The sequence below is a fragment of the Canis lupus genome, chromosome 21, assembly GCF_003254725.2.
Source record: "Canis lupus dingo isolate Sandy chromosome 21, ASM325472v2, whole genome shotgun sequence".
Taxonomy (NCBI): domain Eukaryota; kingdom Metazoa; phylum Chordata; class Mammalia; order Carnivora; family Canidae; genus Canis; species Canis lupus.
Window position 1 is genome coordinate 7,803,384 of NC_064263.1, and position 22,170 is coordinate 7,825,553.

General features: G+C 48.8%; 1 protein-coding gene across 1 annotated transcript; it reads right to left on the bottom strand.

The window, feature by feature from the left end:
- Positions 1–1,518: 1,518 nt before the first annotated feature.
- MTNR1B (melatonin receptor 1B) lies at positions 1,519–21,980 on the bottom strand. Its single transcript, XM_049098653.1, is given in 4 exon segments — positions 1,519–1,585; positions 1,587–2,388; positions 13,683–13,815; positions 21,786–21,980. Coding segments are annotated over 4 exon segments (1,197 nt in total).
- Positions 21,981–22,170: the final 190 nt, after the last annotated feature.

Genomic DNA, 22,170 nt, shown 5'->3' on the forward strand with positions numbered 1-22,170 from the left:
TCCTCAAATGACAAGGGTAGGAAGAGCATCCAGAATAAAGCTAAGGGGTCGGTATTCCAGGCTCTCTGCTCTGAGAAGCAGCCGGCTGGCTGAGGTAACTTTTGTCTCTTCTTGGAACCTCCCAGGCACCCTATGTCCCCTACCCCACTTTGTTCCTGCCACACATGCCAAGGTGTGGGCTGGGGGCAGAAATGGGATGCTGCTGTCAGACAGACTTGAGTTCCGTGAACTCAGGAAATCATTTCGTGTCTTGAGTTTTAGTTTCTTACTATAAATAGAGATAAAGATACATTTTCAAAGAGTTCTGTAAGGATTAAATGAGATAATGTATATCAAGCACTTCCCCCAGTGCCCGGTACAAAGCAAACACCCAATAAATGTCAGCAGGTACTTACTATTCATTAACAGGAGGGCAGGCAACATGCCTTTGTTTCTCCTGCGGGACCCGGCCCACAGAGGAGTCAGTCATGTGCATGGAACAGAAGAAGGAAGCTAAATCTGTTGGTGCTAAATGCAGACCTGAGGCGCCTGCAAATACAAAGCCTGTGGGTGTACCTGCCCTTCGCCCACCTCCACACACCCTTTCCCCACTCGCTTCCCTCTACTTCCTGTCTTTGTGCAGCACCTCTTCTCTCCTTCAAGATTATCTTTTGTGTAGTAAGAATAATAATACAGTTAGCCATCACTGAGTGGCTAGCTGTAGGTCAGGCACTGTCCTCAGCTCTTCACCTGTGTTATCCCACCGAGTCCTCACAGTGGCATGCTCTGCCACTGTGAGGCATGACTGCTCAGTGGCAGTCACTGGCATGCTCTCCACGGTAAGGTGAGTCGACCGAGCAATACGGAGGTCAGGGGCCTGCCGCCAAGTCACACAGCTTGAACGTGGTGGAGAAGCCAGGCAGACTTCGTGCTCCAGATACCTGAGGAGTTTGTGTGTGTGTATGTGTGTATAGGGTGGCTGTGGTGGTGGTGCTGTGTGCAGTGTAAATGTGGTGGTGTGTGTGCGCATGTGTATGCATGTGTCAGGAGAGTCAATGAGGGACAGCACACAACTTGCCCTCTGCACCACGCCAGTGCCCTGTCACCCCTGCAGAGCCACCTAGCTCCCAGCACTACAAATTCCTATTGCCCTCTGGGGAAAACTGAGAAAGCAGCAAGGAGGCTGCAAAGCAGGAAGAGAGAACAGCTCATAAGGAGTCACTGACTTCTTCTGCCCCAAGCCTGTCTTCAATCTATCCCTTCCCGGATGATGTATACACCAAGCCCCGTGCACTGACAGTGTCTGCGAGGGCCGGTGCTGCACTCACTGCAACGTGGCCCCAGTACCTGTAGGCATCCCCTGGTCAGCCTGAACCAACGATGCCAACGGGCTTCCTTTCCACAGGATGAAGTTCCACAAGCTCCCTGCTGACTGTCATATGAACAGAACAGCGTAGCCAAGGGGGCTGCCTCATCTCACCCATGCAGCAGATCCCCTCCTACCATTTCATGAATCTTGTGCCCAGCTGGTGATGCAGACTAGAGACTGTCTACCTTGACAAGGTTCTGGGCATTAACAACAGGCAGAGCTTGGTTCTGAGGCCCAGGCCCGGCTGCCTTTAGAAGCATCCCGAAAGCAATGCCGAGGGTTCCAGAGGGCCGAGGCAATCTTCTTGTATTCCCTGCGGAAGTTCTGGTTCAGAAGCCCATAGACTATGGCATTAAGGCGGCTGTTAAAATAAGCCAGGAAGTAGCTAGTGACAAAGAGTCCCTCTGGGACCTGGGGAGCTATTTCTTCTGGGTTGATGGCCACAGCGAGGCCAATGCAGTTCAGCGGGGCCCAGCAGATAGCGAAGATTACGAACACCACGAACATGGTTAGAAAGCTCCGGATGTTGCTGGGCCTCAGGCGCAGCTTGGGCTCTGACTTGACCTTCTTGCGGGCCTGGAGCACCAGCAGCCAGATGCGCAGGTAACAGAAGGACACGACGGTGATGGGGAGGAGGAAGTGAATGACTACCACTGCCACTGTGTACTGGGCGCTGGCCGTCTGGATGAAGGTGCAGGAGTAGATGCGTGGGTCGTACTCCAGGGACCCCATGAAAAAGTTGGGCAACACGGCTGCCAGGGTAAGGAGCCAGATGAGGCAGATGTAGAGGGAAGTGTGCCAGCGCCGGCAGATCTGGTGGTAGGCCACGCTGCGGCAGATGTAGCAGTAGCGGTTAATGGCAATGGCAGTGATGTTGAAGACAGAGCCAATGACACTCAGGCCCATCACGAAGGCACTGGCCTTGCAGTGCACCTCCCCCAAGGCCCAGCCATCGTGGAAGATGGCCACGAGGGTTAGTGGGTACGGGTACAAGGCCACCATGAGGTCAGCCAATGCCAGACTCACCAAGAACAAATTACCTAGAGCAGATAATAGGGAGCAAAAGTCAGCAAGAGACCCCACAATTTCAAGTCTGTAGACTCTCCCACCCGTTATCCAGTTACCTTTACCCAGCTACTTAAACGTAACTATGGTACTGTTAGCATTGGGGTTGGAGACCTAGGAGCTTTCAGAGACTTGGAGTTCCAGGTGCATCTCAGGCTACTGGCTCTGTGACTCAGGCGCTCCAATGCTCCAAGCCTCACTCTTCTCATTTGTAGAATGGGAATAATGATTCCTACTTTATACCATAGCTGTGAGAATCAAATAATGGTGCAAAGTCCTTGGGGACACAAGCAGGCGTTCATAAGTGATAACTGTTTTCACAATAGGCAGATACTCTGGGCCTTTGAATCATTTAAGCCCCAGCAAAGACTCTAAGGGAGAAGAACCAGAAAATCAGGAAAGTGGATTCACTAGCACCCATCTTTGCCCATAATCTCACCTTCCTGCAAATCTCTCTTGCCAGTCTCCGTTTGTGCCTTCTCCCCCACTGGTCAACAGGCTACTTCTAAGTGTCCTTGATTCAATTTTCTGAATGTGAATTTCATTTTGCAGGTGGATAGAATAAAGGTTTCAGAGTAGGAACCACGTGTTCTGTAATTCCCCTGTCTGTCTAGTCGGGGCCTACACTCACAGCCACGCCGCCATGCCGCCACGTTGCCGTGCCACCATGTTGGCAGACACCTGGCCTGGTGGCATACTGTCCAGTCCTGAGGAGTCTCACAGCCTCCAGTGGCCTCCCTGCTTTGCCTGCACATTCTCCAGCTTTTTGAACTGCCTCCCTCCTCTGAATGGAGTGTTCTCTAGCCAGAGAGAGCCTCTGGAAACCACACCATCCATTGATCAATATGCTTCAGGCATGTTTGGGGCCAGAATTCTAGGGAAGAGACAGGGCTAAATCCAAAAGAACATATTTCTATTTCTAAAGCATTTGGATTCTAAAACAAACACTGACTCATGAATAAAGCACCAAGAATCTGAAGGCATGGCCAAAATCAAGCTCAGAGCACTAGAAGCTCTGTCCCTGATGCTACTCGTTTCATTCACCAAGTGTAACTGAGCTCCTACTACATGCTCCGAGCATCAGGCAGACGGAAAGGCTCCCAGGATGCAGCAATCAGAGAGGCCAGGCGGTGGTCTGGCTTTAAGGGGTTACAGAAGAAGGGAGGCTCAGAGCCACCAGGCTGGGGGGGCCCCCTGAGCCAGATGTTCAGGTGAGGTAGACTCCACAATAACAGTTATAAGCCTACAAGGTAGAGGAAGGGCTGCTCCCAGCCGTCCCCTGTTCCCACACACACTCATTTACCGCATCTCAAAGAAGATTCCACAGGATGCGCTCCGCGTGGGGGTGGGAACACGGAAGATCCACAGGCAGCCTTCCTGAAGGGCCCGTTTCAGCCTCAGAGGCTTGCAGTCGACCTCGCTCAGAACCAAGAGAAAAGAAGTCTGTCAGCGTCCTGGGACTTGTCAGGATCTACCTCCTCCTGCAGCAGAGCTCGGTGGGGGCCCAAGGCGGACTGGCTGGAACAGGAAGGACACCGTTGAACAGTTAGAGTACTAACAAGGTGGTGAGCTTACCTGTCTCGAGAGGCAGGCTGTGAAGCAGTCCTGTCTCAGGTTCAACTGCTAGCTTCCTTCCCGCTCAACGATTTTAGGGATCTATTTACTCGGTGGGGGTAAAGAAGCCCCCCCTCCCATTCTTTCCGCTTGGTACAGCCAGGCAAGAAAGGCACATCTGAGGGCCTGCTCGAGGTGTGGAGGGGGCCTCTTGCTTTTCCATTTACTTCCCAGTTCTATTTGCTACCTCCACTGGTGGCTGTCAGCCTCTGGCCCCACCAGGGCTCAAGGTGGTGACGTATTTCCTCACTTGAAGTTCCAGTTCTCAGCTGGATCAGGAGCTCCTGTCTCTTCCCAGAATTTTCAGTGGCTTTCTGACATTTGGAAGTGGTGCTGGAAGCTGGAATGACCCGGGTAGTCTCAGTTCTGCCACTCTGAAGTTGGGCACGTTTCTGAACTTCTTTCTCCATGACTGTTCTTTGATCAGTTCCCTCCTTTTCTTTGGGGACCCTCTTTCCTTTTCCTTACACGCATTCCACTTGGTTATTTCTGTGAGGAAAATCACTTCTCCCCAACATAGGAAGATGGGTCTCCTTGAGTAAGGGAGAGGCAGGGCTAGGTAGGGGGCCATGGAATCAGGTTAATAAAAAAAAAACTCCCAAAATGTGGAAATGAAAGGAAACCAGAGATAAATCAACCGGACCATCCTGTCCCAGGTGTCAGAGGTGGGGTCTTGTTATAACAGCTACTTGTGACCAACAAAGAATTACCGGACCCTAAAAAGGAAGTAAGCCATTGAAGGTGTCATCACTAGTCCTTCCTCAATGGTGATATCAATAGAGATATTAAAAGGATTTAGTTCCCTGGTTGGCTTTCAATAAAAGACCAACTCTATAAGCCCCCCATGGCAACCTGTCTGGATCCCCCTCACTCCTGAGAGCTTTTTCTGTATCCTCGCTTCATAAATTTCTATTGCTTTACTCACCTTCCTTTGTCTGAGAGATTCATTCTTCAACTCTGAGAGGCAAGAACCAAGCTCCTGCATCATCTACAGGGCCTCTGGGCTCCTGGTTGAGCAGCAAACAGGCTTTTAGCACTTGCAAGCACGTGCAGAGAGAGTCAAGGGCTGCTGGGAGCCGGTGCCAACTCAGCCAGCTGTTTCCCCCGAAAGCCAGTCAAGCTCCGCTGTGTTAATGTGGCTCATCCCCTAATCATGCCCCAGAGGCTGGCAAACAGCTTGTAAATAGTGGGAAGAACACATTCAACTCCGCGTAGAGAGTGATTCAATTACTCTCCCCTATTACTCCGGCTGTTCCTAAAAGGCTGAAATCAACCAGTTCCTGCTGTAGGTTCATCTGCCCAGACATCGTACTGTCTCCCAGATTTCTTGTCACCATTCCAAATTAGGCAAATAAAATTCTTGTTCTGTCCCCCATCTGCAAGAAGCCAGGTCCTATCTGGATGGTAGTCAAGGGAGAACTTGTTCTCTATCCATCTCTCCCCCAGACAGGTGAGAAATCCATCAGGAGGCGCACAACCCTGCTCATCCTCCTATGCACACGCTTCTGATGAATATTCATGTCACAAGTCCTGGCGTGACTTATTTCCATCTGCCTCCACCAGACAGGGTGGATTAGTGGAGACAGCCTTCAACAACAGGCCTTTGTTCACTAATATGGAATTCCCTCTTAACATTCATACACAGAGCACATCTCTCTCTCCACATGCAACCACCAGAATCCCCATCCCTCCCTCCTCACTTCCTCTTTCTTTTTTTCCAGGACATCTATTTCTTAACAAGGATCTGGTAACCCTGGAGGGTATAAGGGGTGTAGGGGGACGGGGACCCAGCAAGCCTTGAGTTATCTAGTCTTCATCCGATAGAATTCCAGAAGGTAAAGCCACCTCCATCCTTGCTCGTCCTCCCTGTGCCCTACCCTGCAGGCCCAGAAAAAGAGTTTATAGAATGTAAATTGTCCTTGGTCACTGAGCTAAAAGCCAGTGTAGAAATAGTCATGGAGTCATTTTCTCTACAAATATTTCTGAGTATCTACTAGGTACTAGCTCTGCCTTTGCCAGAGCCGAGGGAGGCATGGGGGGCACGAGAGACACACTCCCTCCCCTTCCAAAGCTAGAGGTCTCACAGGAGTCAATTAAACCAATAAAAACAAGACTTGCAAAGGTTACAACAAGGAATTCAACAGGTAAGCTATCATTGCTAATAGGTTTAAACTTCCTGTGCCTCAGGCCCTTCTTCCATCCTTTACCTATTCAAACATACAATACACTTCCTGAGTGCCTACCTATCTGGAGGGCACAATGATGGTCAAAGAGATGGCCCCTGCTGCTGAGATTGCAGCCAGGGGAAGTAGACAGAGAAATGGGCCCTCTGGTGTGCCAGAGAGCCAGGGGGTGGGGTGTGGGGGTGTGGGGGTGTGGGGGGGGTGTGGGGGGGTGTGGGGGGGGTGGGGGGGTGGGGGGGTGGGGGGGGGGCTGGGATAAGGGAACAGTGAGGAAGACCTAGGATGGTGTCAGAATGGAGACAGTGGCAGGAGATGGGGCTGGCCAGGCAAGAGAGTTCATCAAGGGGCTATACAAAATCCCAAAGACTCTGCTGGCCAGCAGCCTGCTTCCTTCCTAGAATGGCTGTTTTCCTCCAAAGGGATTTGGATGGGATGAGCCCAGGAAATAACTATTAACCCCCAAATGAAAGTGGAATATTTTCATTAGTTACCTTCTGGGGGAAAGCATTTGAAATCACTGAGCAGATCATTTGTTAAAAACTTGATTGCCTTACAAATAAATACTAAAACAGGGATCCCTGGGATCAGTGGTTTGGCGCCTGCCTTGGGCCCAGGGCGTGATCCTGGGGTCCCGGGTGGAGTCCTCCCCTGCAGGGAGCCTGCTTCTCCCTCTGTCTAGGTCTCTGCCTCTCTCTGTGTCTCTCATGAATAAATAAATAAAATCTTTGAGAAAAAGAAAATCTTAGAGAATGTGGATGAATCATATAAGGGCCAAGCTGAAATATAACTTTGCTTTAACTGAACATGAAAAGGCCTGCTAAGCAAGCTAACTGTGTAAAAAACACGATGGGAGTATTTCAACCACTTAAAAGAAGAGAATGTATTTAAAAGCATAAGCACCTATTTTTCTTAAAACTGAGATGCCTATTACAAATTATCCTTCCATAATCATTAACAGAGATCATTTTGAGACTCTTACAATATCATTTTATTATTTCAATTACACTTTATACTAACAACAAAACCATAATTGGTATAGCACTCTAAAGGTTTATAATGTGCCCTAAATAAATTGACTGAATTTTTTTCTCACAAGTACCCTATAGGGTGAATCCCATGTTTCCATTTCAAGAAACTGACACTCAGCTTACGTGAATTGCCTACGGCCATAACAGAGAAAGAGAAAGAAGAGAGACAGGAGGAAATCAGGGAAAAGAAATGTCAAGGGCAAAGGTGTAGAGTTTCTTAGTCATCCACCAAAGTGAGAAACAACAGGAAAGTGCACCCTTTAACCTGGCAGTTAGGAGGTCAGGAGTGGTATTAGCAAGGGCATGGTTCTGTCCAGCTGGAGGATAAGCTTGTGTACAGAAGGTTCTCTCCCCATCGGCTTTTCCCCATTGGCTTTGACTTCAAGAGAAGGAAAGAAATGGAATGGGACTTGCAAAAGGATATCCCTTTGATGGAGAGGTTGTACAGTCTTTTTTCTTTTTCTTTTCTCTTCCTGTCTTCTCAATGGGAGAGACTTTTATCTGGCATGTAAGAAGCACATAGTAATATTAGCTGTTGTTTATTACTGTTGCTTTTATATTATTTGTTGTGTAGAAAGAATGAGAAAGACTCTGAATGTTGGACTCCAATTCCCCAGGAGATAAGATAGGAGAAGTCACAGTGCTGGGAGGACAATGAAGAAGGCAGGATGTTGCCCTAGGGTGAAACCCCCCCAAGTGCCGAGGACTCTGCTTCTCAACTCCTTAAATTCTACTCTTTCAACAATAAGTATTTTAAATTGTAAGACCTTAGAGTAGCACTGGTATCTTCAGAGTTTTGACATATCATGCTAAATACAGACCCCCAATTTCTGAGTGAAAAAGGCAACCTAATACGAAAGTCTTCATGGCCCTGGGCTACTGAGAACTACGTGGGAGGAATTAAAGAGGATTATGAGCTTTCCTGATTGTTCAGCTAAAGACATAATCATGGGATTTAAAACATGCTCCTCTTTGCTTGGTGAGGAGATAAAGTATTCCAAGTAGAAGCCTGAAGTTGGAGAGCTTGAGCCACATCAGCAACGGAGTCCAAGTTAGCCCTGTTTGGTCTTTAGCTGATAACAAGCGCTCCAAACCCCCACAGGCTGAGCGGGTCAAAAGACACCTGTCACCAGGCGGCGTCTTCCCGAGCGGTAGGATAAAACTTAGATGAAGTGGGTACCATCTTACCCCATCACGCCTGGAGCACAGGGACTGTGGATCTAGTAAGTATTTCCTCCAAGCCTTCCAAGAGCCTTTGTCCAGAGCTGGTCTATTTATTCATCCCTTACACCCCTAGTCAACAAGTTGGGGGAGGAGGTGGACTCTGCGCCAATCTGACCCGAGACGCTGAACACCTGCTGGGCTGAAAACTCTCATCGGGAAGCCTGCAATGCAGTCACTGTTTCCAGGCAAAAGATGCAGAGTGAGCATCCCTGGGTGCCTGAAGAACTGGGCAGACTATGGCCGAGGACCTGCGTGTCCAGCAACCAAATCCTCCACATTTTCTTGGGAAATCCTAATGTCAAGTGTTTCACATCCTTTCTCTTACGGATCACCCAACTGCCCTAGCAGTCGCTTCACACCCACTCACTCACAGCACCTCCCCCATAGCCTCTAACTCAGATGCAGCACAAGAATCCATCATCAGACTCCGGCTCCTGAGCATTGCCTGGGAAATCAGCCCCTGAGCCCACAGGCCGGGAGCACCTGATGCTGTTGGGCTTTCCCCTCTGCTAACGGAGATTAATATTTTTTAATGATTTGTCCATTTATTTTTGAGAGACACAGAGAGAGAGAGAGGCAGAGACACAGGCAGAGGGAGGAGCAGGCTCCATGCAGGGAGCCCGACGTGGGACTCATCCTGGGTCTCCAGGATCATGCCCTGGGCTGAAGGCGGCGCCAAACTGCTAAGCCACCTGGGCTGCCCTAACAGAGATTAATTTGATCGATCTTACAGTAAGGACATGTTTCTCTCAGCTCTCTTCTGTGTGGCCAACTGTCTGGATGTCGAAGGTAATGGCAGGAGGCTCACCTACATGCAGCTCAAAGGTCGCACTCTCAGACCAGACCGGCAAGGGCCAAACTCCCAGAGGAAGCACAGAGGCACAATCCGGGAGAGGCCTGGCATAGCTGGAGACTGCTGGCCACACAGGAGCAAGTGGGGCAGGCCTCTCTGTGCAGAGGATCCAGTCAGCTTTCAAGGAGAAGAGTGAGGTGTACTGCGGGCTTTGGGTGCTGGAAGCAGTTCAGTTCCTCAAGAACCCTGTGGATGGGGGCACTTGGGTGGCTCAGTGGTTGAGTGTCTGCCTTTGGCTCAGGGTGTGATCTGGAGTCCTGGGATCCAGTCCCACAGCAGACTCCCTGCATGGAGGCTGCTTCTCCCTCTGCTGATGTCTCTGCCTTTCTCTGTGTGTCTCTCATGAATAAATAAACAAAATCTTTTGAAGAAGAAGAAGAAGAAGGAGGAGGAGGAGGAGGAGGAGGAGGAAGAAGAAGAGGAGGAGGAGGAGGGGGAGGAGGAAGAAGAAGAGGAAGAGGAGCAGGAAGAAGAAGAAGAAGAAGAAGGAAGAAGAAGAAGGAGAAGAAGAAGGAGGAGGAGAGGAGGAAGAAGAGGAGGAGGAGGAGGAAGACGAAGAAGAAGAAGAAAGAAGAAGAAGAAGAAGAAGAAGAAGAAGAGGAAGAAGAGAGGAGTAAGAAGAGGAGGAGGAGGAGCAAGGAAGAGAAGAAGAAAGAAGAGAGAAGAAGAAGAAGAGAAGGAAAGAGGAGAGTAGGAGGAGAGGAGTAAGGTAAGAGAGAAGAAAAAAGAAGAAGAGAAGAAGAAGAAGAAGAAGACGAAGAGAAGAAGAAGAAGCAAGAGAGAAAAGAAGAAGAGGAGAAGATAGAAGAAGAAGAAGAGAAGAAGAAGAAGAAGAAGACGAAGAAGAAGAAGAAGAAGAAGAAGAAGCCGCCTGCGGATGGCAGAGGCAGTGCTGGCATCTGTAACTGAGGCTGCCCTCCCCGTGATGTAACATTTATTCTGCCCCACTGCTTTCCTGCTTTCTATGATCAATTTGTCGCAACGGATTGGTATTTATTTCTTACTGTGAACTTGGCTCTGTGGACAGAAATGGAATAGAAGTCTCAGCTTTGGACAGATTCGCAGTCCCATAGGGAGAGAGAGAAATGAACAATAGCACAGTGAGGTGGGTGCTGCCCGGGGAGGGTGCGTGGAAGCCCCAGGAGGGAGATGGTCCCCACGCCCTATTTGGTCTTAATGAGCAAGGTCAACAACCACACGGGGGAGTTGGGGAAGGGGTCTGAAGGAGATGTTCACTGGCAGAAAAGAGGCAAGATGAGGCTGTGTATAGGAGTCCAATCCGGACTGTGTGGGTGTGGCAGTTGGTCAAAAGCAGGATAAGAGGAGGGAGACAAGGTTGTCCTGTTAGGCGGGTGAGTTATGGAGAAGGGCTATGTGAGTAGAGCTCTGGAGTCTGATGATGCTCTACAGACAGACAGCAGTCACTGATGGCAGTGACCCCCACCAGTGGGAACACCCATGGGAGGAGGGAGCAGGGACACCTGACTGGACACTATGGACATAGTTCATTCAAGATGTGGTGAGCATGTAAAGGGAGGCAGTGCCAGTAAGGAGGGCAGGAAAGGGGAATATTGGGAGATACTATAAGGCAAAAATCACAGGGACTTGGGGAATGAAGGAAGCAGGAATGATACCCAGGGATCAGGCATCTAAGAGAGGAGGAGAAGGAGATCCAAAAACTGGAGCATCAGGTCAGCCAAAGGAATGAAAGTTTCCAAGGAGGGAGTGAGCCTGAAGATCACACACTGCACAGAGGGACATTTTGGACGCCAGTCTCCAGATCTACCCCCCACTTCACCTCATACTAGCACAGCTCTCTCTCTCTCTCAAATAAATAAATAAAATCTTAAAAAAATATATATAATATCAAGGTACGATTTTTTTTTTAACACTGGAAGCTCTTGTGTATGTGTGTGCCTGTGTGTGTACCTGTGTGTGCATGCGTGTGTGTGTGGGGGGTGTGCGTGTGTGGGCTAAAGGGGAAGGTTCCAAAAAAGCAGGGAGAGGAAGTGATAACCGGAAAACACAGAGATTATTCTTGGCTGAGTCTAGACCAGGGCAAGCATGGTCATGCAGGCACAAGAAATATCTTCAGACCCTATCAAAAGAGCCCTAAATAGGACAGGTCCCCAGGAAGCACACACTAAAGAGTGAAATGCCTGGTCTTACACCTGGTTTTACCTTCCAAGTTGGGTCAATGCCCTGAATCTGTCTCCCACTTTCCCTCCATCCTGCCCTGTCTTTCTCTTGTGCCATCTCTGGAAAAGTCAACCCAACACATGCAGCAAGAGGAGCTGCAGATGGGACAATTAATCTAACCCCTTACTCTGCTGTCAGGATCACCCCTGTTGTGGATGACAAGAGGAACTGCATTTGTAATAGTCAAGTGATGGATGCTGTCGTCCGCTAAGAAAGGTGTATGATCTTAATATGGGCTGTGTGCCTTGGCTGTGGAACCTGTGAGTGTTCTCACTGCCACATTCCTATCTTCTTAATATGATGAACTAAGAAACCAGACTTAATTACAAAAAGGTCTGAGATGAGAGTTTCTTAAAGTCACTCTAAACTCTCAGTAGAGAGACTTGATTCCTAGTGGAATGAGGGTACATTCCAAGTGCTATTCGTTTTTAAGCACCTTTTGAAGTCTCACTCTGCCAAGGTTTAACGGAAGTCAATAGTTAGGATTTTTCATGACCGTTATCAATAAAGCCTGTGGTCAAATAAAAACTGGTTCAATTGCCATGACTGGAGCAGCCACCGATGTGTCAGGGATAATGTCACGTAGCTATGCTGTTAGATTTTGTTACTGGTTCTGGGCTGCAGCAGACTCAACAGGAGGCAGGAAGGATAGGACAGGAGATGTACCAGCGATTCAATGCTCATCACCCACCCGGGCCACGCTCCCCAAACAGCAAGGTTTCTGTGAGCCCCTTAGGAACACAGAAGAGGCCAGCCCTCCTGGGAATGGAGGAGGCGAGCGATGCCTGGGTGCCTCATGTAAAATGAAGCAGCACTCACCCCCTCCTCCATCGCCTCTCCAACAGCAAGCAGCCCAAATTACGGACCAGGGAACCACGGCCCACCCGGTTGGTTAGTCGGAGAGAGGAGTGGCCGGTGTCAGAACCTTGACGCCCGCGTCCTGCCTCCCTTCTGCCTCTCTGTGTAGGAGACACATATTTGAGGCTGCTGCAAAGGAACGATGCAATTAAAAGTATCAAATACAACTTTCCACTAACCGTAGGGCTTTTTCCTAATATATAAGCTTTTTAGTCAAAGGACATAACAATATCTTGAAAGGGGTGTTCCAGATGATACGAACCATCGCCACTGCAATGACTTGAGTTAGAAAGCTTATTTCTGCTTCATATATTGTTTCCCACATTATGAAAGAAGCTCATATATATTTTTTTGTTTGCCCTTTAGATACAAGCACTGGAGTCAGAGAGCCCCACAAAATATATATACCCCTTTACTACGACTGGCCTTTCTGAATGGTGTGGTGCTTTAGAAAAGCACAGTTGAACTACACACCTGGCTTTCTCCTGCTGTCTGTTCTCTATGATTCACTCTAATATTGGCGTTGTCCCTAAGGCTCAAACTAGGAAATTACAAATTGACAAACAGGGTATTTAGCTTCCCTTGGCTGAACCGGTCAGCATGCTCCAGTGACCCCTCAGGGTCAGAGTCCAGAGACTCCCTCCATCTGGTTTTGTTCCCTCACAGACCTGAGGAATGGAAAAGCTTCAGCTTATTTCATTTCAATGAGAGGGGCACGGAGAAGGAAAAATCACTTTTCTGGTTTGCAGCACCGTTTTTACCAAACCATTATTTTAATCTTCATTTAATGCCCTGAACTCCATCTTGAGAAAAGACCACCTTTTCCCAAAGCAATGTAGCTCCACCCAAAGCAGAGCCTGCGGATTTCTGCACCTGTACTCTCTCGGCTGGAAATGGGTCTTCAGGTGACCTGGAGATCAATTCGACACAAAACTCCCTGGAGGGCTTCAGGATCTCAGCACCCACGGGGGGGGGGGGGTGGGGGGGGTTAAAGATCCTGGGATTCCTGTGGCCAGGTAGGGTTCCACGTGCACCGCATAAGCTGGGGCGCCGCGCGGGTGACAGCGGCTTCCAGGCGCCCCCAGGGGGCGGGCGCCGCGCTGCAGAGCGCAGGACTCCCGCGGGCACAGGCGCGACAGGCGCCCCGGGGCGGCGCGGGGAGGCGGGCCAGAGCCGCACGTCGGGAAAGGCGGCAGCTGCCCCTAACTTCTGAGCCCAGGACCAAAGCCGGGGACGAGGTTCGGCAAAGGGAGCGGGGCGGCCGGGAAGGAGAGCGGGGCCGGCGGAGGGTCGGCCGGGCGCGGGCGGGCGCCCCCCCGCGTTCCGGGGCCTGCGGTTCCCGAGCACCGACAGGATGACCAGGAGGTTGCCCACGACGTCGGCCGCCGAGCGGACCACGAGCACCGCGGACAGCGCGGCCGGACGGTCCCGGGGGCCCGCGCCCCGCCCCGCCCCGCCCCCGCCAGCCCCGCCCCCGCCAGCCCCGCGCCCTGCCAGCCCCGCGCCCCGCCCGCCCGCCTCGCGGCTCCTGGACACCGAGCGGTTCCCGGCATCGCGACGGTCCCCGCCGTGCCCTGGGGGCGCCCCGGGGCGGGGGAGGGAGGAGGCGCCGAGAGGAGGCAACCAGGCGGGGGCGGAGCGCGGGGGGCTGCAGGCGCGGGAGGACGTGGGGTGCGGGCGCAGTCGGAGGGCTGCGGCGCTCCTCCCTCTCTCCCTCCCTCCCTCCCTCCTCGGCGGTGGCTGACCCAGGAGAGGCTACGACCCAAGACCGGCCCGTGGCTGGCTCAGCTCAGGCCTCAATTCCCGAGAGCACCTCCCGCACCCGAGATCCCAGAGCCGCTCCTCGCCTCACCCCCAGGAGAGGCTGTGCCCAGGAAGTGGCACCCAGGCGTGCCGACTGGAGAAGGTGCTGCGGTGGGGACCTGCCGACCTGTGCTTAGAAGGGCAAGGTTTGAGGCCCCTACGGGGGCTGTGCAGCTCCAAAGAGAACGTGGCCCCCCGGGGTATGGGAACAGATCCCAGGGCAAAGTAGGGCAGAGGAGAAGAGCAAGTCCTTGCTATTTATTTATCGAGCACTTGTTGATCTTGGGAGACACTGATGTCTCTGCTCTGTCCTCTTTATCCTGAAGACGTCTTTCGTTTTCTTAAGATTATTTATTTATTCATGAGAGACACAGAGAGAGGCAGAGGCAGAGGGAGAAGCAGGCTCCCTGCAGGGGAGCCAGATGTGGGACTCGATCCCAGATCATGATCCGAGCCAAAGGCAGATGCTCAACCACTGAGCCACCCAGGCATCCGTTAAAGATGTCTTTAAGCCAAGACACCTACTGATACATGAACATCTATTCAGATATAACAATCCTCAAATAGATGTGTAGTCAATACTGGTGGTAATTATAATGTGGTTTTGGAGGGCTTTGGAACAAAAAGAAGAGTAAAACGTGACTACTGGAAAGAAAGAACTAAGATGCTTTTTATTTAAACTGTTTGAGCACTTGCTCTGATTAAAGCAAAAGCTAACCTCTTCTGAGGGTGAATCTTATGCCAAGCAGTGTCCTAGCACCTTTCACATCAATAAAAACACTAAAATCGAAATGATTGACAATTTTAAATTTGAGGAAGAGGTGAAGCACCTGGATACATTGCTTTCATGAGAATGCAAAATGGTATAACCGCTTTAAAGAGCTGTTTGATAGTTTCTTACACCATCCTATGACCAGAATGGAGATAAATATGAAACACATGTCCACCAAAAAAAAGACTCATTGCCAGGATGTCTGGAGCAACTTTAATGATAGTAGCCTAAAACAGCCCAAATATCCATGAAGTAGTGGACAAATTGTGTACATTCATACATGGAATACCATTCAGCAATAAAAACTACTGATCTACACAACATGGATTAATCTCAAAAATACTGCATTGAACAAAAGAAGGTGGACACAAAAGAGAACATACTCTAGAGTTCATTTATATGAAGTCAAAAGGTGAGGAAAATTAGCTTATGGTGATTTATGCCTGTAAGGGTAAGGATTGACCAGGACAGAGGGCAAAATAAATTTCTGAGGTGCTATTTGTATGTTATCTTATGTAAATATAATATGTGTATTTTCTGTAAATTACACTCTCCCACTTCCATCCTATCCCAGCCCCCAAGAAGCAAAAACATAAAGGAAGAGTGCAGGGGAAAGGGAGGGGATGATTCAGGAGAAGGATGTGATTATTGGAGAACAAACTCCTTGAGAAATGAGCCCATCCCAAGCCCAAGGAAGGAATATTATTGTTAGCAAGGAGAGGCTACACCCCCAGGACCGAAAGGAAGCAGAAGTCAGGCACAAAGTCCAAAGAGTTTCTCGATTGGTGTGAGAAAATGAGGGAGCTGCCCCTGGCTGCTCTTGGCTCAAGGGGTTTGAGGCTACCTCATTAGCCAAGATTTGAGGGAAAGAATGTGGGAGGTTTGAAGACAGGAGAAGGTATAATATGTCATTTCAGAAAATAAGTACACTAACTAGGAGCCGTGGCAGATGTGTCAGGAGAGCCAATACCCCTGAGCAGCTTCAGATCATGGCTTTAAGTGAAGCCAGGCAGCCTCATGGGGTGGTTGTCAATCAGCAACTTGGATCTGCTCAGGACAGGTACTGGGGGTGGGGGGGGTGTCTTCAGCTGAGATTGGCGATTGTCGGCAAGGAGTAACAGAAGGAAGTGAAAGGCATGATGGGAAGGTCGACGCTAGGATCTACATTAAATGAAGGATGCTGAGAAAACAGGTGGAGGGTAGGGGTGAGCAGGCTGATGGGCTGTGAGACAGAGATGGGATCAAGGGATTGGAGGGGCTGAATTCAAAGAACTGTGGTGGGTGAACTTGAAAAAATAGGTTGTGATATTGAGAGAGTGGCTTGTTTGAAACTTGCCTGAGATTTCTTAGGAGTGCAGATTCTGTTGAAGTGAGGGCTCTCGGTGGGGTGATGTGGCTAGAGGAAGGCGAGGGAAAGTTCATTGGAAATGAGAAGGTCAAGGAACCGAGAAGCCCAAGCGTGGGTATCGTGGTGGTGAGAGAAAAGGGAAAGTGAGTCAGGGGGTGAATCCCAGGGAATGGAGAGAAATGACCAGCCAGTTGGTAAGAAAGGTGCAGGAAAAAGGAGAGACAGGGAGACAGCAGGATAGTGTGAATGTCACGGGCTGTTTTTTGTTTTGTTTTGTTTTGTTTTTAAGATTTTATTTATTTATTTGAGAAAGAGATTAAGAAACAACACAAGCAAAGGGAAGGGGCAGAGGGAGAGGGAGAAGCAGACTCCTCACTGAGCAGGGAGCCTGACTCAGGGCTTGGTCCAAGGATCTTGGGATCATGACCTGAGCCGAAGGCAGACGCTTAACTAACTGAGCCACCCAGGTGCCCCATCACGGGCTTTTTTCAAAGAAGGGATAACCATACTTTCCTTATTCTTACGTAGACACGTGTATCAAACATATAGTGGCACTTCTGTGGCTTTCAGCAGCCCTCATAACAGTAGGTGAGTTGAACACAAGATAAATTTCCCCAGTTCAGCACACCAATAATACACACACATTTGATTAATTGAGTATGAAACAGAGGAAGTGGCCCTGTGCTGCCCTGGGATGTGATCATGCTTATGTCCACAACAGTGTATCTCAGACCTTCGGGCCCTAGGAATTGGGGTGCTCTCTGCCTAAGAAGTCAGCATTATATCCTGGCACAGCAGACCAGACTGTGACTCAAAAGGGCAGGGAAATTGTACTGCAACTTTGGAAGACAGTTTTATGGTTTCTCACAAAACTAAGCACGCTTGATGATGATTGTCATATGATACAGCAATCACACTCCTTAGTATTTACCCAAAGGAGTTGAAAAATTATCTCCATACTAAAACCTACACATGGATGTTTATAGCAGCTTTATTCATAATTGCCCCAAATTGGAAGCAACCAAGATGTCCTTCAGTATATTAATGGGTAAATGAACTGTGGTGCATCTAGACAATGGAATATTATTCTTCACTAAAAAGAAATGATCTATCAAGCCACAAAAACACATGGAAGAACCTTAAGTACATATTCCTAAGTGAAAGAAGTCAACCTAAAAAGGCTACGTGCAATGTGATTCCAACTATATCACATTCAGGAAAAGGTAAAATTATGGAGAGAGTAAAAAGATCAGTGGTTGCTGGGGATTAGGGGAGACGGAGAAAGAGATGACTAGGCAGAGCACAGGGGAGGTTTAGGGCTGTGAAACAACTCTGTATGAGACTATAGTGGTGAACTGGTGTCACTATACATTTGTTCAAACTCCTACAACACCAATAGTGAACCCTGATGTAAACCATGGGCTTTGAGTAATGATGATGTGTCAATGTAACTTCATCAATTGCAACAAACATACCACTCTGGGGGAGTGGATATTGATAATGGGGGAGGTCATGCAGGTGCAGGTGAAGTATGGGAACTCTGTACTATCCCCTCAATTTTGCTGTGAACCTAAAACTGCTCTAAAGAGGGAAGGGGAAGATGCTCCAGGACTCATACAGCCTCAGCCAAAACAGAATCCACGCCACTATCAACAAGACCAACTAAAGCAAACCTAGAGAGGAAAGTCCTGATGGTGAAGAGATTGGAGCTAGGGTACCTACGGTGATGGGGGGGGGGGTGCCCCAATTTAAGAGACAAGTATCATATTGGAGAAACTGAGAAGACATCCCAGAAGGAGTGAACTCAGGGTGGAGAGGCTAGACTGGGCTGGAGAAGTGGGCAGGACCCGGTCCAGATAGGCACCAAAGCCAGGACTTGAGGCCTCTGGACTTGTCCCCGTGCGATGAAGTCTGTGAGGGTTTGTCAGACATCTGCACCCTGCGCTCTTTTGCAGGCTTCCCTTCCAATGCAGAGCCGATGTCTGCCACAGAAAGCAGTTCCCACGCTGACTCTTCAAGTGTAGAAGAGCGGTGATTGCTTCAGTGTTCCAGCCTGATGACCTCTTAACATGAGCGGATTCTTTCCACGATAGACAAAACTAACAGGCAACAGTGGCTGCCAACAGTGAAATAAAATGATATGGGAAGAAAAAAATCACACCCTGGAGAAGGAAGGGGGGAGAGACAAAAGAGGGAGATTCAAGATTCCTAGCTGTTTTCTCAACCGAATCAATCAATATCTGGAACACCTACGGAGAGTTCTTGTGTTACAAAAATGAGCAGGGCTGATGTCCCTACATCTGCCCCCAAGTCCAAATGCAAATCACATACGTTCACAGAAGCTCAGCTTCCCGCATCCAAACAATAGTACCTTTCAATCTGGATAGTACTTGAAACCTTTTCCAAACCACTTTACACAGGCCATCTCATGTCCCCTTACAACATCTCAGCAAGGCCCGGGAGGCAGGTACAATTGGTCCCCTGGAAAAGAGAGGAACAGGCCATCGGAGATAAGTCACTTGCCAAGGTTGGTGGCTGATGAGTGGCCAAATATGGGTCTGTAAACCTGCTGTCTAACAGAATCCATTTCTTCTATTGATGGCTTCTTTTATGATGGCTTTTACTCTCAGTATGAAATATACAAAGAATATAATTGAAATTTTCTGGAGGTCATCAGTTTGCAACCTGTCTTGCCCTTTTACTTATTTTTTGTTTTTAAAGATTTTATTTATTCATGAAAGACATAGAGAGAGAGAGAGGCAGAGACCTGGGCAGAGGGAGAAGCAGGCTCCCTGTGGGGAGCCCGATGCCAGACTCAATCCCAGGACTCTGGGATTACGACCTGAGCCAAAGGCAGACGTTCAACCACTGAGCCACCCAGGTGCCCCTGTCTTGCCCTTTTAATAATACTATAAATGATAATGATAGCAGCCGCAGCTAATAGGGAGTGTTTACAGTGTGCTAAGCACACGAGACATATTGGTTTCTCACTTAACTCTCACCATCTCTATGAGATGGATACTATCACTGTGCACTGTGAAGGGACTCAGAGAGGTTAAGAAATCTGCCTGAGGTTGCCCAGCTAGTGGATCTAGGAGCTAAAATTAGAACCTAGGTTGATTCCAGGACGGGGTACAGTCTCGTTCTGGCATCAGGGAATATTAAAACGTCTGGACTCTTTTCCACCTCAGGAGAAGGATGAGGAAGCTTGATGATGTTGGGCAGTTTGAACCCTGAGAGAAAATGGTTCTGTGGGTTTTGCAAAGATCTTATGTAGATCATTTAGAAGGTATACCACTGCCTCACATTGGGAAGCTGCCCTAATCTTTTTCAGAAGTGAAGAATAGTTTGGAAAGAGGCACATTGTAAAACAAAAGAGTAGAAACAAAACAAAACAAAACAAAAAACCCACCAACCATCTTCTAGGCAGTCTTCCTCCTGTTACCCAGCCCACGCCCATGCCGGAGACCAATAGGGGACCCATGACCTAGCAGGGCTGGACAGGGTCAGAGCCTCAAATTCTCTCCACTGCTAGTTGCATGATCTTTACCTTTCTGACTTTTTCATTCCCTTCAGGGGAAACCTCAGGGTGAGAGTTAGTGCCCTGGTTATTTCAGACTTGCATCTAATCTAACAGTTCAATGTTCAGCAGATTCCCTCAGAATCTGCTGAACGTCAGTGCAGTGCTTTTTTATTACTGTACGCTGTCCAGAATAGATTATTTAGGGCAAGAAACTTCCACACACATATATACACAGTTAAAATGGTTTGATTTTTTTGCTTTATTAGAAGTTTTTTGTTTACGGTTTATAGTTTACCAAAACAATATACTTTCCTAGTAAAGAAAGATCATTATAAACTGCAAATCATAAAGCAGAAAGATTCATGGGTAAGAGCTGAACCAATGTTGTGATGGTTTTAACTTTTTACAAAGGGAAATTTATTTGGGAATCCTAGTGCTTATTTTTAAAACCTGGGGACAGCGGGCCCCAGTGACAGGGAAATCAGACTGAAGACTGTGGAGGCCGAGAAAATTAAGGCCATTCCACCTCAAGTTTAGCATTAGCACAAGTACAGCCACCGTAGGCCCCTGGGAATAAGAGCTGAACTTTAGAAGAAAAACTGCAGAATGTCCTAGGCAGGGAATCCCATATCAGAAAGACAACAGAGCTCAGAGTGCCCTAGGCAGAGAAACCCCTATCAGATCTTAAGAAACTCCCCCACCCTTTCCCCCATATTGAAATGAAAAAAAAAAAAAAATTCCTCCACCCCTTCTGAAAATCCCCTAGACCAGCCCATAAAAAAAACAGCTGTAACCCACTTCGGGGTCCAAGTCCCTGCTCTGCTGTATGGAGTATACTTGGACCCAAGCTCGAGCTTGTAAATAAACCCTCGTGTGTTTGCATCAGTGTCGGCTCCTTGATGGTTTCTCGGATTCGCAATCTTGGGCACAAGAAGACAAGCTATTTGGGAAGTGAGGCTCTGGCCAGAACATTCTGGTCCAGGGGCCAGCATGGACCCCCTCCCCCAGGGCAGAGGGTACTACCAGATGGTCCTGGAGCCTCAGCTGGATGGGAGGTGGAATCAGCCTCCTGGCTCTCCGGAGCACGTTCATTACCAAAGCCTTCCCAGGGCCCTCTGAGATGCCGGTATCAGCTCAGGCCTCTTCCCCAGAGACCCGCTGTTAATCAGCCCAAAGGACCTCAGGCAATAATGTTGCATTTTTGTCTCTAAGGCCAATCAGTAATAAACTCAGCCTAGGACAGAATTTTGTTTGTTTGTTTGTTTATATTTTTTAGAGAAGGAGTAGGGAGAGGCAGAGGGAGAGGGAGAGCAAGAATCTTAAGCAGACAACCCAGCACAGAGCCCATTGTGGGGCTCGATCTTAACTCTGAGATCATGACCTGAGCTGAAATCAGGAGTTTATGGCTTGACCAACAGAGTCACCCAAGTGCCCCCAGGGCAGAATTTTAAACATGAGTGATTCATCTTAGGTTCTCCTTGTAGTTGCTTAACTATAGCTATTTTTTTTTTTTCCTTCTAGCGAGGTTAATTAGCTAGGACCTGGCCTGGCCTGGTCCTCAAACTAATGTCCACAGCCACGCTGAAGCTTCTTTATTGTAGATTTGAGTCTGTTTCTATGCTTGGAGGAGCAGTTCTTAATAATGCTATATGGGAATGTCTGTATCTTTGTCCCCAAAGCCACCCATCCTAGACAAGTTTTGTGAGTCATCAAAGAAGGTGTGGATTGAACATGGAAAGGCAGCTTGTTCATTGGGGCCTGCCATCACCTGTGCTGTCAAGCAGGAGGCGGAACTCCTCCCACCAATCAGTTGACCCCCTCAAATCCATCATTGAAGGCATGGATAGTTAGTTGTGCAAAATGGTCTATCCTCAGAGGAGACTGGACTCTTCATCCAGGCCCCAGAACATCACAGCAGTAGATGAGCACTTGGGTGAAGTTCCAGGGAATTCACTGCCTGCTATTACCATCCAACCCACGCCTGGTGGCCCGTCAGTCCCAGACTCCATTCCTGCACACAGGATCCTTCTGGAATCCAGGACCAAAATGAGGTTGCTTCTCTTATAGGGTCCCCAGACCTCCCATGGGCATTCCTCCTCTTTTTCCTTCTTCATGTTCCTTGGCCAGGCTTCATCTAATAAGAAGCGTTGTTTGTTGACCATATCTGGATAATGTGTTACCACTTACCTCTGCAAATCCTAAAAACAATCCTCTAAGGTAGATAAATTCATTATCGATGCTTTACAGTTGGGGGACAGGCATAGAGACATTACCTAACTTTCCCAAGGCCAGACAGTCAAGAGCTGGGTATTTCTGATTCCTTTTGACTGCGACTGTCTTCCTGGTAATAAC